Consider the following 16477-nt stretch of genomic DNA (forward strand, 5'->3'; position numbering starts at 1 on the left):
TTACAAATTGCATAATTTTTCACCCTGGATGAATGTCTTCTCGCGGAGGCTCTCCTTTTTCTCCGCCCTTTTAAACCCGAACTGAAGAGAGCCGATACATTCAACCCACGTTCCCCCAACTCACTCAGACACCGCCAGCTTTTGATATCTTCAATTATTGAGTTCAGATCCGCTCTGATGGACAAAAGCAGTTCTTTCATGCGGGGGTCCGTGGCTGGTAAATGATACTCCCCAAGTTTGCCCAAGTCATTTGAAGGTGTCTCTCTGACACCGGTGCATTTGTACACGCCGTAAAATGTTATCGATCAGCACTTTGTAGATTTTATTTCCCTCAATGATCTCTTAACTTCGACGGGAATTTCGCATTCCACTCAGCGCTGCAGTATGTTGATATGGCTATCAGTTTTTATGGCATAGAAAGCCAGCTATCTACTGTACTGCACATGAACTGCTATCTTATACTTGTTTCGATTCTTGCAATATCATCTTCACCTTCAAATGGAGATCACAGCAGATATTATCCATTTTACTGGTTGACAAGTACAGATGGTGCTGATAGTTGTTATTTGAGCGGTGACAAGGTACCCTGTTTGTTATGCAGTCTGTCTTACTCTCAAAATCAATCAGTCGTAAATAGTCACTGCAATTTGATGGAAAAAAATCATCACTTGCTGCTTGCAAAAAAGTAACCTTCACCTCTGCTTGTTCTGTCATCCAGTAAGTTTCCATATGCGTTAAAATGTGCCATTTGGAGAGTTTCCAAGTCTGGACTACATTACCTCAATAACGTTGCTCTACTTTCCATTGCATAGAAATATCACGTTGTTACGCCTCTTTAGTATCAGTATAAATTGACTCTGCTCAGTTATTTAATTTATATAGCTTATGTAGTATATAGAGGCAGGTGATGCAACTGTTGCAAACTTCAAATGGAGAGCCTTAACTTAAGAAACAAGCTAAGCTTTAATTTCCTGTCTTAAAAATATATTAAGTATAGATGCGACAAGTGAATTATTATCTTTTGTTTTGCTGAATCTACCGCGGAGAAAGATATAATAGCTAATGATGTTGCAGCGATTTATTCTTTTTTATCCTACCACGGAAATCATATAATATAAAAGCTGAAGTCGCCGAGTAGGCTGACATTGAGTGATGTGAAATCTGTGCACAGTTTATGAATTCTGGCAAACTGACCCTTAAGAGCAAAGGCTACTGTCGTCCAAGCACGTTTTAGGCTGTTTCAAATTTTGCCTACCCAGCGTTCGGTCATGATTTACGATGCATAGCTCTTTTATTCGACTTACCACGTTTATGCTTAAAATATGTACGTTTTACTATTATTTTCTGTCGAAAATGAAGTGTATGTTGTTTTAGACTGTTCACTTTTTACATGTGCACAGAAACCTCTTTTAAGTGTCCTTCAACTAGACCAGAAATATGCACACGTAGCAAAAACTAGCTTTAAGGTATAATATTATGTCATCTAGAAAAACTCTGTAAATCTGTCTACACAGTCATGTTTTAAGAAGTTTTAAGAGACTTGGCAGCCATAGATTGAATATAGTATAATTTGTCTTTTCTTTTCTTTTATCCAACCTTATGCACTTGACTCATGTTGGGCATGCATATGCGATAAAATCAATTGTAGTTGTGATTACAAGATAGTCGGTTTTCGAACGTGCGTGAAAACGAGAACAATTTTGCAAATAGGTATTGTATTCAACGGTTCTTGCCTCTACACATTCGGTGCGGTTTCAGTTTATTCATTTTACCATGCCAAAATATACATCTCGTCTCCTGGTGATTTTCAATGAATCCTTGGGGGAGAACCCCGACATAAATATCATAACCTTGCACCAAAAGGTCAAAGTCGACTAAAATTAATAAACCTTAACAGATAAGTAAAAATCGTAACTAAATAAAATTGGGAATAAATCAATATGATATAGAATAGAATTTACATATGTTCGTCAGGACATCAAATCATAATAACAGGAAATGAGACAGTGGATCAATTTCAAAGTAAAATAACTATATTGCTTCAACAACTAGGATTATATAACACTAAGGTGATGTTCAAGATACCATGATATTTCACAGTCCTTATCTGTCACTTTTTGTTTGTGAGACAGACTATAACATGTAAGCGGTAGAAAAGACAGCATTTGAAAGAGCTTTTGCCGACAAAAATAGCCTGTACCACATCATACGATCCCTTGCCCCATATCCTGTCTTCTGTCAACAGCATACAGTTTTAATATATAAGTTTTACAGATAGGAAGACCTTTTATATTTCTACTCTTATATTTGAATCTCTTTTCATAGACCATGAACATGAATACATCGAGTTGGAAACATGCAATGACGAATTAATAGTGGAGCCAGTGCTAGTAAAGTCCTGACATTGCTAGACTTAAGTATCTAAAGGATTCATACACAATCTGATTTAATGGTTTTGCAATTTTTGCTCTTCGAGTGCAATTAGACACTTTTGCCGTTACGCAAACATAAACTTGTTTTCTTTGATAGATAACACTCTAACAATATGATTTTCTGAAATTTCAAGACTGAGTTTAAATTCCTCTTACAAATGAAAATCAGGTTGAATTAACAATTTGAATTTTTAAACAATTTTCAATAAAATGTAAGTATCTACATTGCTAGTTTTAGACTCTTCAGAGCAATCTTTTCAGTCGTTAGATAGAAAACATAGCGTGATTCACGTCATATAAGTCAGCAAAATACAGCGTTACAACATAAACACTATTATACACGCTTTATCGCCACTGGCTATGACATCTAAACGACAACATGAATATAGTATATGTCTATATACATACACATTTGCAGTGACATTACAAGTATGTATATTTATATACCTCTGCATGATCTTAATACGTATATTCCTTTAGTGTCGACACGTGTAGCTTACTTTTGTTTTATAGCGTTTGTTGTAAACTATCTCGTGCAGTTACTCAAGTTGGTTCTCTAAATTTCCCTATACTACGCTCGATGGCAATGTAAGGGTTATTGCATAGGGCAGTGCGGTGCTATTTTCAACCATCAACCTGTGAGCTGATGTCTTGCTGTTTTAAGCGGCAGTTAAAATCTCATCTTGCTTGCCTGATAGGGTAGGAAATAGTTTACGAAGTCGGGATGTTCCCTTTGCAAGGACAGCTCGTATAACTGGCAGGGAATTAATAGAAAGGGCATTTCCTTTAGCTCGTAAGCGTATAAATGCGGAGGGATAAGACCACCTAACAACATTGGTTATGGCACCAGGTGGACCATCACTTGGTCTAGCCATAAACTGGGAAACATATGTACCTCTGAACACTTTGGCCTCTACGTAACCCCCACTAACGTAACTGGGGAATGACAACAATTCCAGTCCTCTCCTAGTTATTATTGCTGGGCTACTCCTTCTAGGGCTATTGCAGCCGCAAATTGCCGTATCCACGATTTCCCGCAAGTCTTAGTATTGCGTCCAACCAAAGATTGGAACTAATCTAATGTGCACGGCTTCTCCAATGTTTTTAAAGAAATGTGGCAATTGTCTGTCTCGCTTCAGCGGTCCCGGTGGTCACCTCTGGACAGTCTGAGAGATTCGGACACGTGTCCTTCATGCCTGTACAATTTCATTATACGCCGGGGGTGGGGCTGATGACTCGGAAGTCGTCCCTTCTAGTTCTGACGGCAGGGGCATGTCTTCGCTCTCGGGGCTCGTCGTAATAGTCGAGGGGGACGGCTTCAAAAGGGCCCGTGACTGTTCGGCGCGTGCCTGCCGGTCTTTGTTGCCGAGTCTATTCGCAGACAACGTTTCGTACGTCCGCTTGGCTTTAACAGGGTTGGGAGACCTGGAAGGGAAAGGGAGACGGAGGGAAGTTATCAATGTCATTTTTACGCCTGGAGCCTTTTTTTAAGCAGACCAAGATTACAGCCTGACCTCCTGCTGAGGATATTCGCAGGGCGCTATCTGCAGTTTGCGAAACTAATTATACCGGAAATCATTCTGCAATGCCGCGTCGGATGGACGGAGTGGCTGGAATACTAAGCGATGTACTTCATTCCATCTTAACGACCAGGAGACCACAGCAGTTGATTTGGTTTAACGATCGGTTCTAGCCCCACGGCCAGAGACATTGGTGATTGCCAAATAACGCTTCCTTGAACGCCTTGTTCCACAACGAAATTTGAATGATTTCTGCGTGGGTTGAATTAAAAGCTGGCTCGCAAATTATCGGCGACAATTAGCTGTCCCTGAATTGGCTGGCTCCCGTCGAGCGCTTGGGTCCGCATGGACCGATCCCGTTGTTGCGCAATAATGTGTTTAACACAACGGATGCGTAGCGAGTTGTTCCTCTTGTCTTAACATGGTTCTCATCGTAAGGATTCCTCTAGACCTGACCACTATCTACCTTTGTTTCTGGTCTATTAAACACCTTCATTGGTATTCTACAGACAGCAGTTCCCGGAAATGAAATCTACAGAGCTTTTCTAAGCCGCACTTCTAGTATTTACTGAACGCTGAGCTGGCTTATGTTACTTTCAATTCCCTAAAGGATGATAAAAAACTCTTTCTTACCTTCCCTCTTTTTCTTCTTCTTCTTTTCTCTTCCTGTTTCTTCTGGCCACGATGTACACTTTGAGAAGCCACACCCCTATCATGACCAGCACGAAAAGTCCGAAGGAGAACAGAACTGCGCCCAGAGCCCTGTCCTCCAGCTTAAGCCCGCGTCCTAAACCCAGGATGATACAAATCACCCCAACTGCCGTGAACACCATAAGGTGGACCTTCTTCTCGTAAGGGAACCACCAAGATTTGTTTTCGGGCTGTTGTGCTCTGGCAGACCGCTCGCGTAAAGTGTCCCGCCTGCGCTTCTCCTTCTCGGCGTCAGACTTGGGGTCCTTCTTGTCCTTCCCCTTCCCATCCTTGTCTCTGCCCGACCGCGGGGACCCTCCCTGGCGCGTGGTCTGGGGGATCTTGATGTGGTAGTAGTACCCCGGCATGGTGAGGGAAGGATTGCGGCATCCAAGATGCCGGGAAGACGCTTCCTCTCTGTGAGTTGTTGCACGTCTGCTGGAATATCCTGCCTATTTACCTGGCGGCCAACTATGACCTGCCAGAGGCGGGGTAGGGATTTCTGTCTCTGCCGCCGGCGCCCAACCTCAACTGGCAACAGTCATCAAGTCGGAAGTTCGCTCAGAGGGGGGAGCCAGCTAGATCACGTCTATTGGGTCTACCAGTATTAAATAAACGGGATGATCCTAAACGACGACCCGACGTAATAACGACTTTACACGAGGATGCCCGAAACGAATAACTGGAGGAGGAGGAGGCAAGTGCTGCGGTCGACCTTCGCCAAGGTTGGTTGTCGGGTCAGGAAATTTCGCCATCTTTCTGGCATCAAGTTCGGCGTTTACGCTCTATCATCCGAGGTAATGGCGACGGGGGGACCGTCCCGTAATGTTTCACGGTCGGCCCGGAAATGTTCTCCCCTGGTCCTAAAAGCGGCCATCTTTTAAAGATGGCTGCCAAAGCGTGGTCTGCCGTCGTTTATCTTGTCTGCGCCCTTGCTACTAATCAGAACATAATCCACCGAGCAGATTCTCTCATTAAAACCGATCATACGTCATGCCATAGGTAATGAGGCGGAGCCAAAGCGTTTGATTGAATTTAGAGTACCAACTGCATACATCAATCCACTCAATTATGGAACTTTATTTCTCCTCTTTTCAAACACTTTCGAAATTTTAAATTTGATGACCGTTACGACCGTTACATGCATGTCGTGTTTGAATCGGTATTAAAGGAGAGGTAGGCCCCCAATCGGGGTGCTGTTGGTGAGGATTAAAGTGCCGGCGGGTAGGCATCATCTACTGCTTTAAAGTTGCATCTTGAGGTCGCGGCACGTCTACCGCGCGTTGCCCGCAGCATTTGTAATAATGTCATCACAAATACGCCGTCAGCTATCAATTACACGGTATTATTTCTCGATTAGAATGTCGGTTTTTGAAATAATCAGAGCTGTCGTCAGGGCTTAAGTGCGACGAGACGGTGTTAGGTGCGCTGCAGAGAAGGGGGACGGGAAAATCAGCTACTCCGAACGCGTGTCAGAGGAAAAAAGTGACCTCATCATTTGTGCCAGGAAAGGTCAGCTGCTGCTCTGGAAAACTCTATTGGAGAATCCGATCCCGATTGGTTGCGCAATGGCCGGGCATTTAAGTTGTAAAACACGCAGTATGCAAGGCACAGTCATGGAATACATCACGCACAAGATGTATACATCCAAAGAATCCGTCTCAAATCCCAACACCTTTCCCTAGCGATACGAATTCTTTGTCTTTTTTGTTCATTTTCGAAAAACTATGCAGACGAGGATTACTGCATTACGCCCACCTAGCGTCATTTTAAACCACAACGCTTAACATCAAAGTATTTCAATAAAGCTATCTGATCCTATCGTTGAGAGATTGGCATTTTGTCAAGCTCATCTCCCTGTCGTTCGTATTCTTTTTACGTATTCTACTTAAGTACGGCAGTATATACCCTCTATAAAGTACTGATGGCCTATAGTGAATGGGTCGATTCCTCCTCTTGTATTACTTGTAAGGGCGTGTGGCACCGACCCATGCATGAAGCCAATGATTTTCATCGGGTTAATATTTAATCGGCTTGTCAGGGCTTTACGCAGGTAAAAGACCTAGTACCAGACAACCATTTGGTGCCCTAAAAGTCAAATGGGCCCCTCTGGATATGGAGGAGCTTGGCTCTCTTTTCGGTCAATAAAGCGGACGCCTTACTAGCCGACGGGACGTGACTCTATTTCAAGTTTTTGCTCCTCGTTTGGTGCCCCTTCCTGCCCTCCCCTCGCCTCAAATAAAACAACAGATAATGAATGGCTTCATAGGAGACAACAGAAAAGTAGAAACCAGGGACAGAAATCATTGTTAAGTTCAAATGACCTTTACCAATGCTGAAAGATTAGTACCTTAGAGTAATTAGATGGATAATTTCGTTTGGTGCCTCCCCTTTATCTGTTGTCTTCATATGAGACAACAGATAAAGTAAAAGCCAGGGTTAGAAATAATTGCTAAGGTTTGTTCCAATGGCCTCTACTAATGGTGAAGAATTACGGTAAAGTAGTTTAATCAACCATTTATCAATATTCAAACCAGAAATGTTTAAGATATCGGCATGGCAAGACATAAATGTCTTATTTAGACCTTTTGAGAGTTTCTTATATCAGGTGTGCGAAGAATTCTTAAAAGACTGAGAAAGGAAGACTTAAGTTATATAAGTTATTTAACGCCAAAGCAGATTCAAGTCAAGTCAGCAAAGTGAATAAACAGTCACTCTCTAAAATGATATATATGGCTATAATGACGTTTGTATTTTAAACACACATAAAAAGTTATATTCAATACATAGGCAAATGTGACATCCTAGCATTGTCACAGTGCTTTCTCTGGTCATTGGATATCGTTGCAGCGTATAACATTGGGCCAAGAAATCGAGTATTCAAGCTGAATGTATCGAATACTATCCTATTCCAACTGCCAACTGTGATACAGATGTCACTATTGGGTGGTCGATGCACTCGATGGACAACGGTTCTTCCAATGTTTTTCCCCGCTACATGGTACTCGTAGGATGGCTATCAATCAATTATAGTATTCTAATCGGTGTAGACAGTTGTTTAGACAAGGTTCACCAGATAATAATGGTTTAACTGTGGATTTGCATGGAAAGTGCTTTGGAAAGTAAAACTAGATCGTGGCGGAAGATGTCATTGGAAAGGAAGAGCAATTTTCGACTCATAGATTCCAACGTCGATTAAAGGGATTCTGTGTAAATGGACCGGTTAGGACTCATCAGCTCTGGCTGTTCAAGCGTTCTGTCATTCATTTTCCAGAAGAGATAAGGGTCCATTTTAAATAGTAAAAGCCCCAATCTCACATAGCCGATAGTGGCCCTTCCGACCTTCTCTCCAGACCATGGCTTGGAGTTAATCCTTGTCAGATATGGCCGGACCGTGGCCTCCCGACCTTCTACAGACCTTGCGTTGGTTGGGGGTAAGTCGTGAGCAAGTTTTTTTTTTGTGGTCGGTAGTCGGTCGGTGAGGTTGTACCAATTCTTGTAGAATACATCTGTCCATCTGGATATGAATTTCGAGTCAAAGTCGGCAAAGTCATATTCTGCTCGGAGGCAATCAGAGGAGCGAACTGGTATAATGGATTCCTTTATTCTGCGTTCAAGCTAACAGAGGCATATTTTCATATTTTTTTTCAAATGACGCTACGGTTGCTCTAAATTAATATCTTTACCTTTAGAAGTTATTTACGCCACCGATAGAACGTATCCCCAACCAAATAAAGAAAAACTACGTGATCAACTGGTGCATACGTGCACAGGATTATGTGACGTCATAGTGCCAACGTTGAGAAAAGAACGTAGGCCAGCAATGATTGAATAGGTTTCGAGAACCAAAACAATGAATAGCTAAACGACAGTTAAAACTGTCTCTTATTTTTCAGCCCGAATGCCAGACTGTTCCAGCTGGGCCTATGCAGGCCGGCTCCTCGGCTCAAGGGCCAACATACCCCAAGGAAATTTTGCCACAACCACTTTAAGGCCTTGTCATAAATCCTTAGCTAAGCAGCTCTTGGCGCCCTGAAGCCAAAGAGCTGGCTTGTGTAGGCCATGAAAAGCGTCTGTCACCTAGGATAATCTTTTTTTTGTTAATTAGTGTGTGTAATAATCTTATTTTTTTAATCTGTCGGAGACCAAAACCTCCGTTCATTCCATCATCTGTTGATATCATATGAATGCAACAAACCGTTGATGACCTCCTATAAAAGATGCCAGACCGCTAATGTAAATATAAATATTTAATCTTAAACCGCGAACCTTTTCATGGGGCAGCAGGTGCTATTATGTAATACATTCGACGGACATAAATAAAATCGGCATTACGTATTATAAGATGACGCTAAGCATGAAAAACAAAAGTGACCAGCGAACTTAGAAACGACAGTGAATCTGAGTGAAATAAAAATACTTGTTAGGTATTTAATAACATGATGTATTCTGTACCTTTGTGATATTTTGTCTGACCCTTACCTCCTCCCTCATGACCTCAATGAAAAGCGGCCTGCAGGCCGAATTGAGTTTGACATGAATAAACAAGGGTTCAAACAAACAATACCAATTTGATTTCTCATGTACATTATGTCAAAAGGAATTGCTCCCGTCGACGTAGTAAATGTGTGGACTTCTTAATGGCTCCTTGAGGTCCTTAATCCTCGTGTAGCGTGATTCCTTAGAATCCACAGCCTTCATGTATTATTTACAAGGGCTAAATACTTCACACTCAAGATTAAGTATGCAGACTAAAGGAAAGAATCATCGATTATGAGTCAAGTTTTCGGCGCTCCATCTTTTTCTTGTGTTCTCTCTTTCCTGGAGGAGCTGTACTGAATAATTCAACTATCAACGATTCTGAAGCTGTGAAGGTTCGACAAAGTAGAAAATTGAAACCGTAGCTTCGAAAAAAAAGTGTAAGCCTTACCCACAACTGTACTTCAACCTATCTTCTTTATTTCATTTTATTTTATGAATTATGCATTTTTTTTCATTTTCCTTGTTCTGTTCATTATTTTCACAGTAATGTAACCCATTTAATGCTTTACGCTTATCTCACATTGCGCTGAACACAGTTAGATCTGATTTTCCGTCCTGCCCTCTCCTAATACATGGGGCGAATACTGAATATTTCACAAACATTTATTCTGGCCTTTAGCCTGATTTATTCTCTGCTATTGATACACAAAGACTGAGAGGAATACTAACTTCCGTTAGGTTACAGATGCGAATTTGTAGCTTGCCCCCTTACAAATGGCCCTACTGTTGGCAATAACAATGAGATAATGTGTAACTGGGTTGTCACGACAAAGATAGGTTAAAACGATGGTTAATAAGAATAGTTATGTTTTAGAAATAATGATGATTAGGTTCTGAATATTCTAAAAGCCTTCGGTCTGTCTCTGCTGGCAAAATCAATCTTCGTGTAGATCTTAGAAGAAATGCTTGTCAGACAAGAAATCGCATACCTTCGTGAACTTCTTGTTTTATTCATTATTGTCTATTCCACGCTTATGACTGTCTTATACATTTTACACATTTTACCACTGGCTCTCACGAGGCAGAGGCATGTACATTGTAGGAAGTTAAAGACAGTAAATGAGATAACATATTCTGGGACCTTTCTGGGACCTTTGACCTAGCTTCCTGTCAGAGTTCCTGACGTGCTTAGCATTTGGGAACCAGCCACTCTAGTGCATCAAATATAAGGACACGTAAGTAAACAAGTAGACAAACAGGCACACTGAAAACAAAACAATAAACGCCTTACAATGAGGTAAAAAAAGATGAACAACTGGAGAAGGTAGATTCTCCCTTCCGAGATAAGTTTGGATATTAAGCAAAATAATAAACGCGTGCAGCAGGACTGATGTTGAAGTGAGTGCCGGAGAGTGAGAGGTCAGGGCACGGAGGGCGCTCACGACATTATGATGTTTTGCGCAAGAGGAAGCTATCAATATGGTATGTCAGTAAGAAACATAAAATGCAGCTTGATATCAGGTTGAATTGAGTTTCTGATCATTCTTGATATCATATCATACAAAATGTGTACGTTTTCTTGTCCTCTTTGTCCACGCTACTTGGAAGTGTTGCATTCACTGCCCGTAGCGTCAACTACTGTCAGCGCGCTTACCTTGTATTTGCAAGACAGTTAGACCTTCTCAGAAGAAACGTCATCCATTAAATTTGAGGAAGCATTGACAAGGTGTAAAACTGATAAGATTTGTCATACTCACTTAGGTGACATTTAAAACAGGTTCCGTCAGTCCCACCTTTTATTGAGTTGGATACTTTCTCCATTTTCAAGACCAATCATAACCATGGAAATTGCACGTGATAGTTGAATGAAGAAGATGTAACAACATTTGTCAATCATCATGACATGTTTCATCCATTCTTTCCGTTTTTAAGACACTTTTCTTATTCAACGTGTTTGGGAGAAATACAAGTAAATCCATTAAAATCATAAGGGTATACTTGTTATGTTTCACGTGTTAAGATGTAAGAAAATGCTTTTACGTAAGTCTGAACATGTCAAGTATACCATCTTTAAACGCTGGTTAAAATGTTTGTAAACTGGTTTGTACTCTTGGATTATGAATTGTACACATCAATAAGCCGAGATGCAATTTTTAGCCTGCTTCCTGGCCAAATAGATAAGAATCCCCTCATTTCACGTAGTTCTGATTTTGTAGCCTTACATCTTGCCATGCCTAAAGTGCATACGCTATCGTTGTTCGTATAATTTGCCCAGGAGGGGGCCACGTATGGGGTCGGTGGTTGAGAGAGCTTGATGGATGGGAAGGGTCGGGGAGATGGTAGAAAGGATGGCCCTATTGTCACCAACTCTAAGACTGTGGAACGGGGTTACATTTGCCACGGGAATACACAATTAGAGACATGATCGGAACGATAAGCAGTCGTTTTCTAGGAGGAGGGCGGCAACTTCCAGCAGAGGTTTCTAGATCGTGCTGCTAGCTACAGAAGCTGCCAGACCAATACTTTTTTTTCAAACATGGTAGTGTCTTGCTCAGCTTCAGAATTAGCCGAACCTGCTACGTCATGGCTATTTTTACAGACGAAAGTGTCTTGCTCACATACAAAATCAGGGATGCTGCTATTTCATCATCATTCTCATACATGATAATGTCTTGCTCGCCTACAGAATCAGCTGATGTTGGTACATCATCATAATGATCAAATAAATGCACTTTTCATCTACAGAATCAGAAAAAGCTACTACATAATTACCATTTTCATACACGTTTCTCACCTCCAAAATCAACAAAAGCTGCTATATTCTCATCATCTTTCATCATCATCATACATCATCTAAGCGTACATACTTAATATATGTAAATGTCTTGTTCACCTACAGAAGTTGCAGATATTGTTATATCGTCATCATTTTTTTACATGTTAATACATTACTTAGTTACGCACTAGCAGATGCTGCTATATCATCATCATTTTCATAAATTGCTCAGCTACACAATAGGCATTTACTACTTTTTTTCTCGTGGACATTGTCTTAGGAATAGAAGCAACATATAGTGCTTTGACCTAATCACCCTGCTCAGTATTGTGTTGACTGTTGTCCACCTCCATAGCAAGGAGATACCGCTTCATTGTAATTATCTTTCTCGTATATCATACACTTTCCACCAACAGAATCAGTCACTGCTACTCGTTTATCATTACATTTATACACGTTTATGTCTTGCTCAGCAGCAAAATCAGCAGAAACTGCGTTATCAGTATCATTTTCATTCATGTCAATGTCTTCCAGAGCTACAGAGTCAGCAGATACTGCTACATTGTCGTCATTACATGTTGTTACATCATCATCATTTTCATACATGCCAATGTCTTGTTCACCTCCAGAATCAACAAATGTTGCTTTGTCATCATCATTGTCATATGTGTTAATGTCTTGCTCAGCTACAGAAGCAACAGATGTTGCTATGTCATCATCATTGTCATACACGTTAATGTCTTGCTCACCTACATTATCAGCAGAAACTGTTACATTATCATCATTTTCATACATGTTATTGTCTTGATCAGCTACGATGTCAGCAGATACTGCTACATTATCATCATTCTCATACAACATGTTAATGTCTTGCTTAGCTACAGGATCAAAAGAAGCTGCTACGTCCTCATCATGTCCATACATGTTAATGCCTTGCTCAGCTGCAGGATGGGCACATGCTGCTACATCATCATCATTCTCATACACGTTAATGTCCTGCTCAGCTACAGAATCAGCAGACGCTGCTACAGAATCACTGTTTTCATACACAATGCCTTGCTGTCTTCTTGTCACAGTGGTCTCAGTTATTTTACCATTGACGGCGGCAGCAAAAGTGGCATGAAAATCTTTGTTCTTTTTCAGACGCCAAAGTGCAAGGATAATTCCAAAAATAAAGAGGACAGCCGCAGCGATACCAACACCAATAAGAACAAGCATGGGAATAGATGTCTGGTCATCATTACTTTCTGTATTGCCAGTTGTAAAAGAATCTATCGAGGCATATGGCTGAGATGGGGGGTAAAGCGTTGAGATTTGGACCCCAACGGATAGTATAGCAAATGAGGAGCCAGCATGGTTTGCTGCAATACAGGTGTACGTACCAGTATCTGCCGTGGTAGCATTTCTGATAATGACGGTGCCGTTTACATCCACAGTCACTCTTCCAACGTAATCTACAGTTACATTCAGTCCCGATGGGAGAATGACCGTGATGTGCGGTGTAGGAATCCCTATAGCTTCACAGACATAATGATGCGTTTCATTCTGTGCCAAAGTGCTATTTTGTCTCTCTTCAAACCTTAAGATTTTTGGTTCTTCACAGATGAGATCTTCTGGATTTATGTCTTTTAGCTGTCGCCCCAGAAAGTTTCTGGGCCCTCTACATGTGATTTTGTTTTTCAATTTCTGACTCATATTTTGCCTTAATGGGACCATCCTACAGTCACATTGCCAAGGGTTTTTGTTAAGAAATACTTCGTGGATGATCAATGACAGCTCATTAAACGCTAATAGCACCTCCAGTCGATTATCTCCCAGGAACAGATATTGAAGCTTGAGTAGATTAGAGAATGTACCAGGCTGAATATTAGTAATATGGTTGGAACGCAAGTACAAATTTTCCAGATTTCGTAGGTTCCGAAATGCGCCAGGCTGGATGTTACTAGTACTTATTCGGTTTGTACCCAAGAACAACTTTTGGAGTTCGGTCAGATATGAGAATGTGCCGCGCTGAATGCTGCCGGATATTTCGTTATTGTTCAGGTTTAGTGACGTCAACTGCTTGTACCTTGAGAAGTCAGACTGACTGAGAGATGGGATAAGATTACCTTTTAAATGAAGCGAGGTAATGTCATTAGATAGATCTTGAGGAACACTGATGAGTCTTTTATACATACAGTGGCAGGAACCTGAATAGCTGCTGCAGTCAGATGCTGCGAGTTGACCAGCTTCCTTCAAGATGATGAGCAGAAGAATGATCAGTCTCTTCAGATTGTAGCACATTTTCTGTGTCAAAAAGAGAGAATATGGTCCTTCATCATAATTCACTGGTTTCTGCATCTGCAATCGTGAAAATGCATTTTTCTTACAGCTGTGAAACAAAATTGTGATTATCTCCTTTAAGTTAAATCCATTTAATGTCAGTTATTGCATGTAATGATATCAAAAGACAAAGCCACATAGATGATGTTCAGACCATTCATAAACACTAGACTATCACCTGTCGAAATTTAGATTAAGTAAATGCTGCAATTTGGTTTGTCAATTTCCATATATATGTCAAAAATATTTAAAACTTCATTTTGCATGTCTTGGAGACATTTCAATGCTTTTTTTTTGCATTGGAGCAAGCTTTACATATGCCCCAATACTGTAATTGAGAGGACGATGGATGATGGTGATGATGATGCTGATGATGGTGATCCAGGGAGCGATACTCTTAATGCAGCTGGCGCAGGCCACTACGCAAAATTGATAAAATCGCTACAGATCCTTAAGACCTTCACAATCACAATAAATGATAATAAATGACCATAGAGTAAATAGATAGAAATTGATCCAGAATACAAAAAGGATTGGTCTAAATTTTTCCAATCCTTAAGAATACACTAGCTCGCCCGATCAATTGCAATTAGTACAACAAACCCTGCAGTTCACAAGATGCTTGCTATGAGGCGCTAGGCATCACTGAGATTGACGAGATTATCTTTTATGTTTACTTTGTATTTTCAAAATCCACAGTCTTATTCATTGCAGCATTCTCCTCGAGCTTATTAATACGGAAAGATGATATTGTGGATAGGAATTTGACTTAGAATCAAGGTTCCGAGTTTTCATCCCCAGCGGGCCCCATTTGTTTGCTCTTGTTGTGCAGTGAAATACCCACTTCTCCCTTAAGTGAAAATGAGAAGCTAGCTAGTACGATTACCATAGTGCCCGTCGATATAGTGGCACGAGATCACCCCGGCCTAACCAGTACTGCGGCTCATCCAGGGATTATTAGAAAAAGACACATTTTGTCCATCACGAATAGAATTTTTTAGGAATCGTAACGCAAGCAGTTCCGGTCCTTTCTAGGAACAAACATTAGGTTTCAGAAACTCAAAGAAAAAAGAGAACAAAGGAGGATCAAATTCTCGCCAAAAATCCTGCCCTGAAAGCTCTGTGTGTTCCACCAACATCCAATAAAACATAAGACCTATGTTGCCATGACATTGATTAATATGGAGATTTTGACGTGCTTTTTACGTTCTGCACAGACAATCTATTTTCATGAATCATGTCCATTCATTTAGTGGCAAATGGACATGAGTTTGCTTCTATAGTTACCGTATTTTTTCCAGTTGAACCGTCGGAAATTTGCTGAAAAGGCATTTTTCTAATTTTGTAATTTAGCAAATCATGATATACAGACCTTGCAAGATTACATTGATATTGTTAGATTAAGTACACATTGTAATGTCCAATGGAGGTACAAATATGTGTTTTTGAGGATGCAGAACATTCTAAATATGGTGAGCTGGATTAAGTTTGTCAAAATTGCCAAGACCAAAAAAGAAAGTACCCCCCAATCATAATCACAATGAAATAAAATATAAAACCACATGAGTATACAAGCGAGCTAGGCACATTCAGATTGCGTGTCCAGTGTATTGAAATAATATATAACTAGAGTTCCACGAACACATTATCTTCGCCAAATAATCAAGGCTTATTATGGAGAGTGATTGATATTTACGTGCTTATCACCCCCTGCAAATTTGATCATGCACCATACAATTTGGAAGTTATGATGGGGTGAATGAGTCCAGTCTAGATGGGGTTAAAAATCATTTGGTGGTACAGGACTAGTATATGTGTAGAGTGTGCTGATACAAATGTATAAGATAAAACTGGTCATGAAAAAATATAAGTATGTTGATATTATATGGGCCACAAAGGTTCGATATTGCAGTGTTGTAAGTTGAAAGTGATGATGAAATGATATAATCTTTATTCCATATTCAACATATAAACATATCAACATATCAACATATCATAATATCAACATATCATAATATCATAATATCATAAATTCATAATATTATGATATCATAAATTCATAATATCATAATATCATAATATCATAATATCATAATATCATAATATCATAATATCATAATATCATAATATCAAAATATCAAAATATCATAATAACATAATATCATAATATCAAAATATCAAAATATCATAATATCATAATATCATGATATCATAATATCATAATATCATAAATTCATAATATCATAATATCATAA

At 40.1% G+C, this 16477-nt stretch overlaps 2 protein-coding genes across 2 annotated transcripts in view; one reads left to right on the forward strand and one right to left on the reverse strand.

Moving 5' to 3' along the window:
• LOC136425239 (small ribosomal subunit protein eS27) overlaps positions 1–16477 on the forward strand; it is a 214923-nt gene that overhangs the window by 13161 nt on the left and 185285 nt on the right. The gene's annotated exons all lie outside the window — the stretch shown is intronic.
• LOC136425237 (uncharacterized) lies at positions 3620–5689 on the reverse strand. Its single transcript, XM_066414044.1, has 2 exons — positions 4586–5689; positions 3620–3857 (listed from the first exon to the last, which is right to left on the reverse strand). The coding sequence occupies exons 1-2, from the start codon at positions 5008–5010 to the stop codon at positions 3623–3625; spliced, it is 660 nt and encodes a 219-aa protein (XP_066270141.1). The 5' UTR covers positions 5011–5689; the 3' UTR covers positions 3620–3622.

The sequence above is a fragment of the Branchiostoma lanceolatum genome, chromosome 19, assembly GCF_035083965.1.
Source record: "Branchiostoma lanceolatum isolate klBraLanc5 chromosome 19, klBraLanc5.hap2, whole genome shotgun sequence".
Classification (NCBI taxonomy): domain Eukaryota; kingdom Metazoa; phylum Chordata; class Leptocardii; order Amphioxiformes; family Branchiostomatidae; genus Branchiostoma; species Branchiostoma lanceolatum.